The following is a 19100-nucleotide window of genomic DNA, read 5'->3' as shown; positions in this document are numbered from 1 at the left end:
CACCTGACTTCATTGCAGTATTTCATAATGTACAGTATTTTATTTTCCCTTCTAGGTATCAATATTTGCCAAGATGAAGTGCCATGAATGTGCTGTATTATCTTGTAGGCTCAGAAATAGTGTATTATCCAAAGAGAGAGAGTCATTATGGCACAAGTTTATGCCAGTTGTCAAAGCAGAAGTCCATTAATTTCCATTCTCCTATTCTTTCCCATTTCCCTGCATGTTATTTTCCCTTAAGTGACTATATGATTCCCTTTTTGAAAGGCTCAGTAATTCACAGTGGCTTGTGGTGATTTTCAAATTGATCTAATATCTTAGTCCTTTTTAGGTCTTGATAAGCAACACAACTTGAAGTAGCAATAGCATGTACTGTCCACATAAAGTGAGGATGATTGGCAAATATTTTTGAAAAGCTAGACAGCTTGTGGAATGTTTAGCTTGATACTCAACAGAAACCACCAATAAGTTCTAGTTGCGAGTTCTACACACACTTTGGAAGAAGTTGTGTACAAATGAGTCTCCAATGTACATCCTCTTCTGTTACTAATTATAAATGTTACATCAATCTTCTACAATTCTGGCAAACAATGACCTCCAAGTAGTCAGTAGGGAAGCATGTGCTTGTAATTTTAGTGACTTCAGTGAAGACTCCAGACCCCATTAAGTCATGGCATCAATTCAAATGTGAATAAGGATATCTAATCCTAACTATCACCTATCATCCTTCATCAGTGATGAATCAGTACTCCTCCGTGTTGAATAACACTGGAAAAAACTTAGAAAGTGGCATGGTCTGGATGTTTGTTGATGATTGCACAAATTCCATTTGCTACTCCATAACAAATAAAGCAGTTCATGCGTGCATGTGACAAGACCTAGACAACATTCAGTAATAGGCAGATAAGCAGCAAGTATCACTTATGCCAAAGAAGTACCAGACAGTGATTATCTCCAACAAAAAAGAGAGTTCAACCTCCTACCCTTGACATTCATTGGCATTATCATTGCTATGACCCCCATCATCAATATCCTGGGTATCATTAACCAAAAACTCACCAAGACTAGCTCGATAAATACTACAGCTACAAAAACAAATTGGAGGTTTGGCAAACTGAGGCAAGTGACTCAACTTCTGTCATTATCAAACTTTTCCAATATCTAAAGACATATCAGGATTGTGATGGAATAGACTCCACTTGCTTGGATGAATGCAGTTCCAGCAACACTCTAGAAGTTTGACTCTATCCAGGACAAAGCAGTCTGCCTAATTGTTACCCCATTCATTACCCCAAGCATTCATTCCCTCCACCTCTGGCATAGAATGGCTGCAGTGTGCCCTATCTCTGGCAGAGAGTGGCTGCAGTGTGCCACTCCAATTACAGTAAAACTGATAATCTGACACTCTCAGGACTTTGGTAGTGTTGGTCAAGTAGATTTCTGACTATTGGATCTTACTGCTATTAATACCCCAAAACATTTTCATTTTACTTTTTTACATGATACACAATATTTTAACAAATTTTCCAGTGACCCTGGTGAGGCTAAAGGGAACCTGGGTCAAAACAAGCTGAAACATACAAGCAATCTGGATCCCATCTCTGATTGCAGACCTACCCATGTTCCTGAACCCCAGTGTTCCCCTCCCTGGCTCCAATTGCACAACCAGCCCACCAACCAATCCCAAGCCCCAGCTGCCCTCCTAGCTCAAATTCCAGACTGATTGAGGCAGATGCCAAACCATTGGTATTTCCGAATAATTGGATATCAGAATTTTACTGTACTTGCCTGGGCTATTCCAACAGTAGCTGCCAAATCTGAGATTTTTACCATCAACCCAGGGCTTCAGGGGCAGGGGAACACCTCCATCTGTGCACTATCCTTCAAATTGCACACCATCTGACTTGGAAATATATCGCCATTCCTTCTTCATTGCTGGGTCTAAATCCTGGAACCCCTGACCAACAATGTGGATTATCTTTACCAGCACGACTGCAGCAGTTCGACAACGTGATGGCCAATAAATGCTAGCCTTGCTAGCAATACCCAGATCCCATAAATAAATTAATCAAAAAGAACAATTCACTTTGATGCTCATGGTAGATAGCCCCACCTGTGGGGAATGGATATTAGTTTTCTACATATTAAACTAAATGAGGTTTCCTGACGTTCACTCACAGCAGGTGAAGCTTATGCTGACAGCAAATAAAATAAAATTTGCCTTGTAATTTCCCCCTTACCCCACTCGATTTCTTTTTCTTCAAGATGTCTGTGTGACAGGCAGTGGATTAGACAGCCTGATTTGGAGATATGTTTCCATTCTAGTACCACTTCATATTAACAGGAAGAGCTAATGGAAAACCTGTTATAGAAATACACACACATGATGTACATGCAAGTAACTAATTTATTGAAATAAAATGAACCATACAATAGCATGCATACCTGAATTAAATTCAATATTTAGACTATAGAAAATCAGATGCAATATTGATGCAGAATTGAAAAAATGAATTTGCAGTTTCCCCCACAATTATGTCCAAAGTCAATTAAAGAAATAAAGCTTTAAAATTAGTTTCGAAGTACAGTTGATAAACTAAAATTAATTGCCTAGTAAGGTGTTCATACTTTATTTCAATCATCATATGTATAACATAACAGCATCTTGAAGAGGCTACGGTGAAGGTTGAAAGTTGTTGAACAATTCCGTGGTCTGTGGTCTTGTGGCAGAGATTACTCATTAAATGCTGATAAGGCAGAAGTAATAGTATAATTATGTTCAATATTGAAATACCACAATACTAAATTATTTTAGGATATCCCCAGAGCAGTTTTGTGGCCACTGCCATCTTGTAGCATTGATTAAGTACTGGGAAAACTAGAAGATTGAAAAAAACAAATAATTATTTAACCTCAGAATTACTTTTCAGAAGCCAAATCAGCAAAATTTATCATGCTTTTCTGTTAGATAGTCATACTCTTAATTCTGATAGTGGTTCTGCAACCAAACATCCTCTTAAAAAAATCAATAACTTCCAGTTGCAGATGAGTTATATATTGGTCAATTTTGTGTGTGATGAAGTGTTTGGCAACAGATTATTTTGCTAGCACTTTAAAGGGTTGTTCACATGGCCAGTTATCTGTTGAATATGCAAAAAAGAGAAAAAAGACTGGAAAGAAATACATTTTTTCATCTCTAGTAATTAAGTACCAACAACTAGTAGAATGCAAAAAAAGTCTCTCTTGCAAAAACTTGGTTTCGGGAAAGAAAGCTTAATATCATGACCTTTGCTAATCTAATCTCAATATTTTAAAAGATGAAATAATGATCAGTGTGTTTTTTGTGTGTTTTTGAGCAATAGAGGAGAATGTCATCAGATATGTTCTGTCAATCCAGGCAGATAATAATGGCAGGTTTCTTTCTATGATACCACAAGCTATAAATACAAATATGATGTGTTTTACCATGGACCAGATAAAACAAACCACATGGAAACTTCTTCAAATGGGTCCTATGTGGTGAGTTCAGGGGCTGAAGTAGAGCACACTGGAGTTCCTTCTGCGATGTACCACACTTCATTGTGCCGATCAACCAATGTCTTAGGACTACACAAAAAGGAAATTAAGAAGGTGATTTTAATAGAATCCTTTTTATTAATACATGCAAATTAATGCACATAATGCACATTACTGAATGAAACATTACCCCCACTCTTTTTCTTCAACTTCCACCTCTTCTGAGCTGATGCAAGGAAACAAAAAAATAAGGAAGCTGGGAGCATTCTGTCTCTTTAGCTAGCCACTATTAAAAGTATTCACAAAACAATTTTCCTTTCTTTTAAATGGGAATTATTTTGCTTTTGCTTGACTTCTCTTGCCATTGGAATAGCGAAGGCTTTAGTCTCATGATATGAGAAAGTACTGATATACATCTGGTATTGGTATTGGTTTATTATTGTCACTTGTACCGAGGTACAGTGAAAAGCTTGTCTTACAAACCGATCATACGGGTCAATTCATTACACAGTGTAGTTACATTGAGTTAGTACAAAGTGCATTGATGTAGTACAGGTAAAAACAGTAACAGTACAGAGTAGAGTGTCACAGCTACAGAGAAAATGCAGTGCGATAAGGTGCAAGTTCACAACAAGGTAGATCGTGAGGTCAGAGTCCATCTCATTGTATAAGGAACCGTTCAATAGTCTTATCACAGTGGGGTAGAAGCTGTCCTTAAGTATGGTGGTACATGCCCTCAGGCACCTGTATCTTCTACCCGATGGAAGAGGAGAGAAGAGAGAATGTCACAGGTGGGTGGGGTCTTTGATTATGCTGGCTGCTTCACCAAGACAATGAGAGGTAAAGACAATGTTGGAGCAACAACTTATCACCAGTGTATTGTTCTTGACGTCATTATATTAAACAATTTTTAAAAGTATTCCCTTTACTTTCCTTGGAGCTTACTCACCCATCATTGGGACCTGATGTAGGCAGTCACCCTGCACCCATATCTCCCATCTGTGTTGCAAAGATGTTTGCCAGGTAGAGTTAAAGAATACTTGTTATCTCCCCATTTCAAATCTTTGAACTAAATATAGAGGACTAAAAGTGTCTTATAACACATGGATCTTCCATCCATTCTTTTACCCAGTGAAAAATCAAATTAAACAACAGTCTGGTAATTTGCGTCAAATTTTTACCTGTTGTAGCCAGCGCCGTAGTAATAACCAGAAACAAAACTCTGGTTAGCTTTATTCAGTTGTGTTTTCAGTCTTGAGGAATAGAATTTTGAATTCCATGTCAGTAACCAACCTCCAAAGGATTTCACAAGAACATACATCTCTGGGAAGTCAATAAAATAAACCTGTTCGTATAAAAGAAAAATAATTAGATGTCAGCAGGTAGAAATTAGAAATGTAAAATGACCAGGATCAGTTGCTTAATGTGATAAGAAGAACCCCTACCTTAAAAGTTCACTGTTTATAGTTATTCTAGTTATAAGTTGTTTATAGTTCATTGTATATAATTATACACAAAATGGTAAATTGTAGGTTTGAGTCTCTAATCCAGCAGTTAATAGAGATGTGATGTTACTCTTGAGAGAGAGCAGTAGTATCAAGGGTAAAGCTTGTCTCTTTTGCTACTCCTGTACATTGCTAAGCAATACTGCCAGCATTCAGTAAATAAAATCTTACTTTTTTGCACACACTAAAGGGAATTATTAAGATGAGAAAACTTAAAAAGCTTGAAAAAGTATTAAAATGAAATTACCAAAATAATTAAAAAGAGAATGAATGTGCTTGAAACTAGTTTGTTTTGAGGTAACATAAACAGCTTTGTTGCCTGGATAGATACATTATAGTTCTAAGAATTCAGTGGCAACTTCTTAAGAAAATAGTTTACTGTCATTTGTGGTGCAATACGTCTATGTTTCTAGGTGCTGATTTATGAAGCATTAATGACTGATTAGGGAAGACCCCAGTGATTGACGCCAGTTTGGTTTAAGTGACTGCCATACCTCTGGAGTTAGGTTAAATTGCTAATGTGTGTTAGGCAGATGCATTTTTTGTCCGTGGGCCCCTACTTCAAAATTTTACTTGCAAATTAGAGGTTGAATCACACTGTCGATGTGTGTACTGTTTGATAGCCATATGGAAAGTGATATTCATTGAACTTTGGGGTATATTGATGCCTCACCTTTCAACCACTGAATGATATTTTGTAAAGGGGCGAAGGTTAAAAAGATCAAGCAAACATAACTCTAGTTCAAACTCTATTTTTATATGAAACTTGGACTACTTAATTACTCACGTCAGGATCAGTGGGTGCTGGGGGGTTTTCTTGATAAGCAGCAGGCAACAAAAAGTGGACAATGTAGTTCTTGATTTCCATTATTCTTTCACTTTCAGGTATCTTAAGCAGAACAGGAGCTGTCATGTCAATTCTCTTGCCTGTGTTTAAATAATACTGTTATTATTTGTTCATAATAGGTAGAATATGCCTGGGATCTCTCCCAATCTGCTATTGCTTGACGGAAAATTTGGAGAAATCCTGGAAAAATAATGTAAATGATGAAGTTATAGTTGCAGACAAGAATATTTATACATAGTGGCAGTCTGCTGCAAATCTTATGGTCCAAGGCACAACTGAGTTGAACCGAATAGAACATAAAGTTAAATCAGGCATTGGTGGGCAAATATGTTTTGTATTAAATATCATTTATAGGATACAGATATTAGAAGCAAGGCCCATATTTAATTGCTCATCCCTAACTGCTCCTGGACTAACAAGTTTGCAAGACTATTTTAGAATACTTTCAGGAGTCAATAACATTATTTTAGGTTTGAAGTCATAAAGGCCAGACCATGTAAGAATGGCAAACTTATCTTCCTCAAAGGAAACAAACCAGGTCACTTTTACAACAATCCAGTGAATTTATGGTCACCATTATTGATACTAACTTACTAATTTTATTAATTCCTGTTTTACATAATTACTTGAATTATGTAATTACCTAGCTATCATGCTGGGATTCTAACTCATATCTCAATATTCCAGGTGTTGGGATGCTTGTCCAGTGTTTTAGTCACAGTGCTGCTTAGCCGCTGACCATATGTCCCAATTGCTATATGTTTATCTTCAGCTCCAACAACACCCTCTCTTTACCTCACTCCCGCAGTTTGTTGCAGCTCAGCTTTCTCACCCCCAGATAGTCTGTGTCTTTAATTCAAACGTTTTGTGTATTCCACCATTAGCATTGTTGTCTTCAATGGTTTGGCTCCTAGTCCTTGAAATTTCATATACTGTGCATAGCCGCTCCCCTGTCTCTTCCTCTAGAAATTTTTTTCAGAACAGTTTGAGCTGGCTTGATTCTTTCATGTGCAACTTCCATCTTTATTTTGTTCCACCAGATTCCTGTGCCCTGGGAAAAAGATTTTGACAATCTGTCCTACCTATGAGCTTCTTAATTTTATAAACCTCTGTAAGGTCACTCCTCACTGGAACCCAACCTATCCAATCTCTCATATAACTACTACCATCCATTTCAGGCAATATCCTGGTGAATTTCTCCTGCACTCTCACTATTGCTACCATATCTTTCCTGTGATATGTACACAATACTCAAAGTGCAATCTAACCAACTGTGCAACTGCAACACAGTATTCCAACTCATATACTCCAAGCCTCAGCCTATGACGGCAAACATACCAATTTCCTTTTCCACTACTCTGTCCACCTGTGTCACCACTCAGAGAGTATGGACTTGCACTCTAAGGTCTCTTTGTATGTCACTGCTCCTAAGGTCCCTGCCGTTTATTCTATATGCCCTACCAGAATTTGACCTCCCAAAGTACATTACCTCGCAATTGTCTGGATTAAATAGCATCTGTCACTTCTCTGTCCAACTTTCCAGCTGATCAGTGCCCTGCTGTATCTGTAGACAACCTTCCTTACCTTTACCAATTTTTGTGTCATCTGCAAACTTACTGATCAGATCACCTACATTCTCATCTAAGTCATGTGTGTGTGTGTGTGTGTATCTATATATATATATATATATATATATATATATATATATATATATATATACACACACACACACACACACACACACGCACACACATATATGTATATATATATATATATCTCCACACATACCAGCATGGATCCATGTGGTACACCGCTTATTACAGATTTCCATTCAGAAAGATACTCATCCGCTGCTACTCTTGTCTCCTATCACCAAGCCTGGATCCAGTTTGCCAACATGCCTTGGATCCCTTGTGCCTTACCTTCTGGACCAACGTACCAATGACCAACCTACCATTGTCAAAAGCCTTGCTAAAGTCCATGTAAGCCACTCTGCTCTGCTTTCATTAACTTTCTTAGTTACCTCCTCAAAAACTCAAAACAGATTAGTGCGACATGATCGCACCTGCTCAAAACCAAGCTGAATCATCCTAATCAGTCCCTGCCTTTCCAAGTGAACATAAATCCTGTCCCCCAGAATCTCCTCCAATAACTTCCCTACCAATGATGTAAGGCTCACTGGCTTATCCCTATAGCCCTTTTTGAACAAGGGGACAACATTAACTATCCTCCAGTCTTCTGGTACCTCACCCGTGGCTAATGAAGTTGCAAAAATCTCGATCAGAGTCTCAGCAATCTCCTGCCTTGCTTCCCTTAGCATCCTGGGATAGGTTTTGTCAGGCCCTGGGCATTTATCCACCCTTATGTGTTTCAATATTTCTATCACTTCATCCTTCCCGATACAGACATTCTACAGAATATCACCGTACCCCTCCCTTAACTCTTCAGCATCCAAGTCCATCTCCCTGGTAAATACTGATGAGAAGTATTCATTTAGGATCTCGGTCATATCCCTTGGCTTCATATCCTTTGGCTCCATATCTCTTGGCTCCATGCATACGTTGCCCATTTAGTCCCTGAGGGGATCTATTCCTTCCTTAGCTTCCTTCCTAGCTTCTAGCATACTTAAAAAAGGTTTTAGGATCTCTTTAATCCTACTTGCTAAGGTCATTTCATGTTCCCTTTTTGCCTTCCTAATTTCTTTCGTACATTTTCTCCTATACCCCCTATTAACCTCAAGTGACTTACTTAATACCTATTTTTCCTATATTTGACATATGCCTCCTTTTCCCTGAGGAGACCTTCAATATCCTTTGTTAACCAAGGTTCCATAAACTTATCATCTTTGCCTCTTACCTTTACATGCTGACTCTGAATTCTTACTATCTTACTTTAAAACACTTCACACTTATCAGATGTTGTTTTCCCCTCTAGCAGCTGCTCCCAATTTACCTCTCCCTGGTCCTGTCTTACATTATTGAAATCCACCTTCCCCAATTTAGGGTCCTAAGTTGATGACCAACTTTATATTTTCAATGACCATCTTGAAACTTACCGAACTATGGTCACTGTTCCCAAAGGGTTTCTGCACAGACACTTCAATCACATATCCATTCTCTTTCCCGAAGGTAAGGACCAATTTCTCTGACAGATAAATTTGCCTACAAAGGGCTGTCAATCTCTGTTAGATAAATACATTTTTTTCCCTAGAACTCTTAGCTTACAATAAACCTAAGTCCTCCCATGATTGATGGACTGAAATTAAATGTTCTAACATTTCTCTTTCACTTTTTATTAGAACTAATAAGATAATTAACTTTCAAAAAAATTATCTTGATTTTTATATTCAAAAAGATACCATCCAATTTGTTATCCCTGCATTTTCAGTAACTAACATTTAGTTTAATCATCTTTTCCAATTTTTAATATTCCAGCCTCTGGCCCTTAGTTTTCCTGTTCTGAATGAAGCATTCTCCCCTCATTGCATTACTATTTCATTATTTGGTGATATCTTAGCTGGAAATTCTGCAACTTTTCCTGAACCCCTCTGACTTGCTACTTCTTTCCTTGCTCTTTTGGTAGTCTCCTAAAAATTATTTTCACTGTGTATTCACAGATCTAGTTCCATGCTCATTAACACCATAACTAGTTCCCTCCCATCTGCCACTACTTCTCCTTGATCTTAAAAATTGATCATCTGTGAACCTGCATCTGAGGAGGTATAGCTCCAGTTTAATAGACTACATACTAGAACCTATGTACTGCGTCATTGTCCAGTTCCTTTGGCCCACAGCAACAAAATTGCCCTTATCAAAGTCACAAGTTACATTTTCTGGTACTGTAATCACAGTACGTTTTGTATAGAAATCCAAAGAAATACTTAGGAAAATTACAACATGGAAACGGTAGTAAATGTGAATAGAACAATTTGATTCACTTGTAAGGATAAACATTGACACAACCAGTTGTGTTTAATGTGTTTTATGTTGTAACTTTTATATGCTTCCATGTATCACCTTCAGGGTTGCTCAAAATACCATACTTGGTCATACTTCCTTATCTTATTTTTTCCGTTGGTTAGATTATTTGCAGAGCAGGGGTCAGCCAAAGCTCCCTCTTTATACCAGGATACCAATAACACTCAATTTTATGTCCATGAGCTTTGTTGATTCCTCTTTTAGAATGTTTGATGTACAATTTTGATAAACTGTAACTTATTACAGCCAAATATTAGGAAGACTTGAAGCTACCATAGTTAGCTCAACAATGGTCACTGGGTCACCTCCCTTTCCTTACCACTGCTTACCACTGTTTGAGTCATAACCTGACTATTTGCATCTTTGGAGACCTATTCAAGTCCTGTGCCAAGTTTATGTTACCATTTCCTCACTCTCACAAAGACTGCTTACTTTCATCTCATGCCTCCACCCCTACCTCAACAATAAGACTTCAAACAGGCCTTCCTCCCTTCACAAGTTGCATTGTTCATAACTTGGTTGTTGATTACAATCAATCATGCTCCCCAAGATCATTGCACCATCCTTCCTAACATTATGCATCTCTTAAAAGTAAAATTCCTATCACTGTTTGCCTCCATGGTCTCATACAGATCCCTCCAAACTTTTTTTTTAACTTTGATTCAAGCCAGTTGTGAAACGCTTAATTCTGCTTCCCAAACTATTCTTGACCATGGCTTCAGTCTCAATTTACCGTCAAGGCTAGAAATCTGAAATAAGCAGAGAATGCCAGAAATATTCAGGAGGTCAGGCAGCATATGTGAAGAGAGAAAACGTTAATGTTTCAGGTTTACGACCTTTTATCTCTTTCTCTAGAATTCCTTCCTCTCAACTCCTCTGATTCTCCACCTTCCTCTATTCCTTAAATATGTGCCTCAACACTAACCTGTTTGCTGTTTGCAGAATCTTGGCACAGCCTTTTGAAGTAATTGGGCAAAGATTTTAATGACTATTAAACATGTAAACATAAAAAAATTGGTTTGATTATTTTTAACAATGCTGTGGCTTGCTTGATTCTTGTTGGACCATACATGCTTCCAGGCTGGGAGGATGAATAAAAGGGTAATCTTCTCTCACCTTTTATCTGCCCTGAAAGCTGTTACTAGGACGACTAAGAATGACCTGGGTAATATTTTGTTTTTCTTTGAAAAAGAGGGCTTAATTCTCCCAATTTCCTTACCAAAGCAGAATAATTGGCGATTGGGGAAAATGTTGAGATATTATTTGGTACCGCACAGAAGGATGGCACTCAACCCATTGGTTCCATGCCAGTTCCTAAAAGTGCAATTCTATCAGTCTCAATTCCTCCCTCCCCCCCTTATTTCCCTGTATTCCTATAGCTTATTCTTTCTCTCATGCCCATCAAACTCCCCCTAAATTTTTTTGCCACTTACCTACATTAAGGGGTATTTTACAGTAGTATTTAATGTACTAGCATGTGTTTGGGATGTAGGAGGAAACTAGCGTACCTGGGGCAAACCCACAAGGTCATGGGGAGGATGTGCAAAGTCTACACAGATGGCACTTGAGGTCAGGATCGAGCCCAAGTCTTTGGATTTTTATATCAGCAGCAAATTTTTAGTTTCTTTTGTGAGAGGAAATGTTTTGTTTTGAAATAAAATATGCAATTTAGTGGTAATTATTGCAGTAAAATTGATGGTTACTGTTCAGTTGATGTGTTGTTATTGATACCTTCTTCATTTTTGCCCTGGATGTATTGAAAGAGCTTTTTGAATCCTTGATAGCTGGCGAATTCCATAAAAAAATTTGTAGTGTTGGTTGCAACCCACTTTGATGCCTTATAATGACGAACCTGCATATAAAACAGTACAGTAAAGTAATGATTAAACAATAAGCAGTCAGTTCACCTCCAATCTAGTTAAAGCTTCACTACTTGGTCCAGATAAATGTGTTAACTCTCACTATGTTACTTTATTACTTGTTTCCCACATTGGCCACTTTCTTGATTCCTTCCCGATGTGAGTGTCAGTCTGGATCTAATTGAAAGTGGTTTTGTTGACTGTATCCATCCACACTAGAATCTAAGTTGTGACTGTTCTATTTTATTTTGTGATGGTTGCTTATAGCTGTCAGAGTTGTAGAGTAAATCAAATTCAAATTCTGGTCCTATCCAGTATTGAAAGAACCAATTGTATCAATAACACCATGAATTTATCTTTTAAGTGTCCATGATTACTTAGTACGTTAAATAAATTCTCTAACAATTGCGTATTGGATGTAATGTAAAGTAGTTTTATGTTGAAGATTTAATGAAGGAACTAATGATAGAATCTGACAACTCTTCTTTAATTTCTATTTATTCAGTTTAAGTAGCAAAGAAAATATTACAAGTGTTTGCATCGTGTGCATTCTCTCTGTAAATTCTAAAATTGAAAATTAAGTTTGATCTCTGCTTCTTACCTCATAATCTGAGTTTGCACAAATAAGATCATAATTGAAACATTCCTTTCCTTCTCTGCAGTGAGCTGGTCTGGAATTACTGGTCAAAGAAAAGAACAATTAGAAATGAAGATTAACCAAATTATTCTTGACCTCAGTTTCTATGTCTGCATTGTACAATGTGTTAAGTGATGGTTACATTTTGACAGATCCATTAACCTCCTTCAACCATATTTTCCAAACCCTGCATTGTTTCCCAATCTCTGTAACCTTCTCCAACACCTACAGTTCTATCTTCCACTTCCAGCCTTTTGCCTATCCTCATTGCTTTACTGAACTGTTTGTTGGCAGTCATGTTTTCAGTTCCCTGGGCCCTAAGGTCTGCAATTCTCTCCCTAAACCACTAAAACCCCACCTCTCACTCCTTGCTTATACCCACATTTTTGACTAATCCTGAAGTCATTGTCCCTGATAATCTCCTTTTGTGGCTTGGTGGTAAAAGTTACTTTTTATTAATGCAAATATTGTTAAGTGTCATGCTGCATTTAAGGTTCTAGTAAAATGGCTGCTTTTAAGATGATTTTAAATGTAGCAGGATAAGCAATCTGACTCAGACATGACCCTTTCCTCTGCAGCCAAATTTTAAGAAAATTTAAAGCTGCAGTTGGCAAGAGTGGGTGGGAGATGGAGCTATATAGTTTTGTAGCATGGGTGGTCATGATCTCCTGGGCATGCTTGAATACGATCTAATGGAATTTCCTGTGCTTGGCCCAAGTATTTTTCTCTATTGCTTTCCTCCTCAGGAATTAATTTTAGCAATTGAGTACGGTAATACACCAGGCTGCACCTTCCAGTGGTGAGCATTGATGAGCACTATAGTTTTGTTTCAGTAATCAATTTCGGTGAAGGAGGCAATCAGTATTCTCATTCAATATTTCCTTGGGCATTATCAAGCAAGAGTTACCGGATAAGGATAAGTAGACACTTCTTTGTTCTTCCCTAACTCAGATAATAATAATGGCAGCTCCATTAGACCTACAGTGATCAACTAGAGGATTGAGACCTTGTATAACTATATAGGGACTTGTATAGCAGTGCTACCCCTGATTTGAATTGTATACTATTTAGTTAAACATTGAGTCATACAGCATGGAAGCAAACCCTTCAGTCCAACAATACTGTACAGTCCATCAAACACCCATTTACACTTATTTTATCATAATCACATTTTATTCTCCCCAGATTCCCAACAATATTCCTCCATCCCCCCCACCCCCCCAGATTTTACCTCTGACTCTATATTCACCTGCACACTAGAAGCAAATTAAAAATTTACAGTGGCCAATTAACCCATCAACCAGCATGTATTTGGGATGTGGAAGGAAACTGGACCACCCGGAGGAAACCACAGGTGACATGCAGACTCCAGGAAATGTGATTGTCAGTCATAGAAGAACATGCAAACTCCACACTGACAGCACCCAAGGTCAGGAATGAATCCGGGTTGCTGGAGTTGTGAGGCAGAAGCTCTACCAGCTGCGGCACTGGGCCACCCAACATGCTTAAGTGAGGTCCAGAAACAGCTCTTATTTTTGCGTTTGCCCAGTATTTTCCTTCATATATTACAGATTAACACTGTCACACAGTAGCCAATTCATGGCTACTTTCTGATTTTTAGAAGAATGAAGGTTATTTTGCCAGTGTCACGCTGTATTTAGTTATGGGGAGAGCTAGTGAAAAATCTTACTCACATAATATCAAGGGTTTGCAATCCCCAAGACAAAGGCCTCACTTTGTGGAGCAATCCATCTTGTACCTGAACAAAACCTGAATACTTTGTGTTATTTTTTACATTGATTTGCTTCCCCACTCTGCTCTCCAGCTTCCAGAGCGCCACTCTGTACAGGTGACTTCTGTTTTACAGGGGGGGCATTCCCAGAAAACAGCATCATGATTTTACAGAATGCGAAGCCTTATCCTCTGCGCTAGTGTCAAAAAATGAGTTGAAAAAAATTAGTTTTGTGTTCATTTATGTACTTTTTACCATTGAATTTCACAAGAGAGAATTTTTATTCCGTATCCATGATATTTTGGTAGTGATTTTTGAATGCCAGAAGGCAAACTTCCATTACCTGAATTGCTGTAACGCTGGGGGTGTCTGTAATTAACTCCCTCTGGCAGCATGCAAGTAGCTATTCTATTAAGTGTGAATCTATACATTGATCAGATTGTAATTGAATTTCATTCTCCCTTTATAAGTCACTATTATAGTCTGTTTCCTGACCTGTTTGCAGCCTCCATCAGACCAAATAAGAGAAATAGAAACAGTCCCGTCCAGTACCTGAAGATAAAAAGAAGCAAATGGAACCAATTGACAAATAGAGAGATATTTAAATTTTCATTCTTCATTTTGAAAATCTACTTTTTAAGTGTATTATTCAATGAAAATAAATCATAAAAAAAGAAATAAAAATATTTTAAAGTATTTTGTCTTTTCTATTTATTCACTTTGCAAGCATTCAAGTTACCTTAGTGATACAAATGAAGTTTTAAATCAATTTGTTTAGTGATATTACCTCGTCACTAGATGGCAGTGGAAGAAGTCAACAATTATTTTCTCAAGAGGTGCGGACATGGCTAGCAAAACCAGCAATTATTGCCTATCATGAATCTAATAGAACCAGGAGACAAAGTAATAGGATAAAGGGTCGGCCACTTAGGAGTTAGATGAGGAGGACTTTTTACTCTCAGAGGTTGTGGAGCTTTGGAATCCCCCACCTCAGAGGGTCACTAAATATTTTCAAACACAAACTTCTTGGACTACAGAGGATCATGGGGTTTAGGAAGTAAAGTGCTATTGAGACTGATCTTAATGACAGAGTATATTTCTGCCCCTGTTTCTTATACTGCTGCTGAAATTCGCTTTGTGGAAATTGACTGCTGTGTTCTTGCATAACAAGAGTTAAATTTCAAAAGTACTTCATTGGCTACATGCCTAGATGTTATGAAAGACACAAATCTTTCGTTGTTGTATTACCCTTACTTGCTAGTTATTGTCATTACTTATCAAATCCTTGATTTTTCACTTATTCCTTTCCATACTTTTGGGAGATCTTTATCTTGTTGCCAGAACCACCAGTGTGTGGTTGGCATATGTAATTCAGCTAGGATGGATCATTTTGTGCCACATATTTTTGCCAACCCTTGTGGGATAACTTAAGTTTCTGACAGCAATTGTTTTTAACTGTTTCAACAGAACAAATGAAAACTGAAGATCTTCAACCCCTTTTAATTCACATGCCTTTGCTCTCAGTACTTTTAACCAGAACTGTAAGTTTACATTGATTCAGATTGCAAACTTCGTCACATTTGTTACTGTAGCATCGCTCTCTACTGTGCTTTCTGTTTATACACATTAGTTGGTGCACAAGGTCTTCTTTCTCTTGATAATGCAGTTCCTTGAGAAAATAGAACAAATGTCTTGACGTTTTGTTAATACTTCTTTGATGTTATTTGTAGGATTGCTGAGAGTCACTCAACACATTCTCTAAAACAGTGTTTTGGTGAAAAATTAAAATCCTAAAAATTTGTGAACTGAAAATTTGGTGATTACTCCCCAGTCATCATCTTGGAGCTTCAAGGATTTATGAGAGGGCACTCCATTTGCATAATGTTGACTGATACTTGCACCATCATTGGTCTATTTCTTCCCCAAATAGGGGTACCACAGAATGCTTACCCGCCACGGAGGTGGTTGTGGGGAAGGGCCTTTCCAAGGCATCTAGAGTTGTTTTCACTTGTGGGAGAGTCACACACAAGGGGACATAGTTACAAGATAAGGGGCTGGTCATTTAAAACTGAGGTGTGTAGAAATTTCTTCTTTCAGAGGATAATGAATATCTGGAATCCTGTGCCTCAGAAGGTGGAGCGAACTAGATCAGTAGAAATATTTAAAGTGGCAAGAGAAAATTTGAAAGATTGAGGACTATGAAGAACTACACAGAAGAAAAGTTGAGGCCAGCATAGATCAGCCATGATCATATTGAATGGCGGGGTAGGCTTTGCTCTATCCTCAATGGCCATCTGGAACTCCCTGTTGCAAATCATTTTAATTCCCTTTCCTATTCCAGCACTGACCTGTCTGTCCTTGACATCCTCCACTGCCAGGGTGAGGCCAAACGAAAACCAGAAGGATAGCACCTCATGTTCCTCCTGGGTAGTCTACAACCTGATGGCATGAACATTGAATTCTCCAATTTCAGGTAACCTGCTCTGCATCTGTTCCTTTCTCTCTCATGATCTATCCAGGTCCTCTCACACACATCCTTCTTTCCAACATCCTCCCCCCAGCCTTCTATCTCTCAGTTTCTTTCCCTTCCCTCATTATTCCATTCGCCCATCACCCACATGCTGCTCCCACTGGCTCCCCTACCCCCATTGTTCCCATCTGCCCACCATACCTCCCTTATTTGGTTCCTCTTTCCTTCCTTATCAGATTCCACAATCTGCAGCACTTTGTTGCCTCCACCCATCACCTCCCAGCTTCTATTGCTATCTCCAACTTCCCTCCCCCAAGTGACTCCATCTGCCTATCAACCCCTCCTCACCTAGATCCACCTATCGCTTGCCAGTTCTTGCCCCACCCCTCCTCTTCACCTCTTTATATTGGCTATCTTCCCTCTTTCAGTCCATGTGAAGGGTCTCGACCTAAATCGTCGACTGTCCATTTCCCTTCACAGATGTGCCTGACCCATTGAGTTCCTGCAGAAGCTTGTTTTTTTGCTCTAGATTCCAGCAATCTGTTGTGTTTCCTTAGAAATATTTCACCATTCCTTCATTATTGTTGGATTAAATCCTTGGAATTTCCCACCCAATAACACTCTGGGGGTACCATTATCTGACACACTGCACTGGTTGAACAAGGATGCCTGCCAGTACCTTTGCAAACACTGTTTGGGATAGATAATAAATGCCAGGCTGACTAGCAATGTCCACATTTCATTATTGAAAATAAAAGAAAATCAAACCCCAGCGAACCATTTGTCCCCACTGCTGGTACAAGGAGTTAATACTGTACACTCTCTTCAGAGATCCACACCAGTAAACAGTAATATTCTGGTCCCATTGAAGCCAGATATAATTCGCCTTGGAAAGGCAAGCAGAGAAGAGTGGAGTTGGTGGGGACCCTTCAGAATTTGGTTCATTGATTTTATGGGAATGAGTAAGTACACAAGCAAATCAGACCTATCAGTTTCTTACAAATCAACTTTCAGCATTTAGAGTCTGTGTGGAGTGTAGAGGTCATGTTTGGGAATTACTTTTTTACTTATAAGAACTAGCCTGAGGTTATATTAGTGACCCAATTGACATACAGGTGAATCGAGAGGACAGATTGAGTAAGCTAAATCTTTGTTCTCTGGAGGTTAAAAGAATGAGAAATGACCTCATTGAAACATACATGATTTTACAGGGCTTGACAGGGTAGATGTGGGAAGGTTGTTTCATCTGGCTAGAACCAGGGATCACAGTCTCAAAGGGGAGGCCATTTACAACTGAAATAAGGAAAAATTTCTTCACTGAGATAGTGCCGACTCTTGTAATCTTCTATCCCAGGGTGCTCTGGAGGCTCAGTCATTGAGTTAATTCAGCACAAAGATCAATATATTTCTGAATTTTAAAAGAATCAAAGGAAATAGGGATAGGGTAGGAAAATGATGTTGAGGTAGAAGATCAACCAGGACATTGTTGAATGGCAGAGCAGGCTTGAGGAACCAAATGGCTGATTTCTCCTATTTCTTATAAGGAAAGCTACTGCACGCTGTGTTCATTCCTCAAGTGCTTTTAAAACTTTAGAGTGAGGAAAATGGAGCAGGGTACAGTGCAATACACACATTAGGGAGTGCATAATGGACATAATATAGTAATGAGTGAAATAACAATATAAATGGAAAAGGTGGTGGGGCTGAGGGTTAGTGTGGAAAATGTAAGAAATCAACCTTGCATTTTAACAGTTTGAGTAAATTTCTGACAATTGAATTACATTAGTCCAAAACGGATCATTTAATTCTAATTAAAGTAAAATTTTGCAACATGTATCTCATTTCACATTTCAGTAATATTAAAAATCCTTCACATGCAGTGAATTACTCTGTTTTAAAAGTGCAATGACTATTATCAAATCAAGAAAATGTATTTTGGAAAACTCACATTATTGTTGTCCAGGTTTCTCTCTCAACTCTTCTGTGTTCTGTAGATGACTATTTATTTAGTGCTTTAGCAAACCAACTGCGGTGTACGTTGTATACGATATAGCTTTTATACAAGAGTGGGTTGTGCAAATCACGTTACAGCTTATCCACTGAAATTGCAAGAATAGTCTCCAGTTGTTTCGTAACATGAATTCTTGCCAAGGTTTCATAATGGTTATATAAGCAGAGCTGGGCTGTTGTTCCCAATCATATTCTGATGTGTTAGGTTTCCAGTAACAAACAATTAGGGAAGGCAGGAGCTGCTCTTAATTTTATTGACCAGAATCAGAAGTGCCAATGCCAAAGTGTCATAATTGCAAAACATATAATGGTAGGAATCAAAGTTTCCTGAGCTTTAAAGAAATCACAAATTGCTCCTGATCAACACTAAGGGGCTGAAACTATGCTGCTGTGTGGTGTAGGAAGGTGGCTGGTGAAGTGGTGTGGGATGGTGGGATGCATGCTAGGCAGAGGGGAGACAGAAGCCAGGGTTCAGTCTGCTAATACCTTCTATACTATCCTGTCTGCATTGCTCTGCTCTGCCTCAGAGAACAGGTCACCTTTAATT

General features: G+C 38.4%; 1 protein-coding gene across 2 annotated transcripts; it reads right to left on the bottom strand.

Moving 5' to 3' along the window:
- Nucleotides 1-2389: 2389 nt before the first annotated feature.
- Nucleotides 2390-18639, bottom strand: LOC127585057 (heme-binding protein 2-like). 2 transcript variants are annotated; one of them, XM_052042201.1, is made up of 8 exons: nucleotides 18492-18639; nucleotides 14569-14625; nucleotides 12306-12384; nucleotides 11577-11697; nucleotides 5809-5948; nucleotides 4698-4861; nucleotides 3707-3742; nucleotides 2390-3606 (listed from the first exon to the last, which is right to left on the bottom strand). In XM_052042201.1, coding segments are annotated over exons 1-8 (693 nt in total). In that variant the 5' UTR covers nucleotides 18494-18639; the 3' UTR covers nucleotides 2390-3512. The 2 variants fall into 2 exon arrangements, with proteins under 2 accessions (XP_051898161.1, XP_051898162.1); XM_052042202.1 differs by lacking the exon at nucleotides 3707-3742 and having other exon boundaries at nucleotides 18492-18624.
- Nucleotides 18640-19100: the final 461 nt, after the last annotated feature.

This window comes from Pristis pectinata, chromosome 31, assembly GCF_009764475.1.
Source record: "Pristis pectinata isolate sPriPec2 chromosome 31, sPriPec2.1.pri, whole genome shotgun sequence".
NCBI lineage: Eukaryota > Metazoa > Chordata > Chondrichthyes > Rhinopristiformes > Pristidae > Pristis > Pristis pectinata.
Note: the sequence above shows the minus strand (reverse complement) of the source record. Positions and strands in the feature narration are given on the sequence as shown.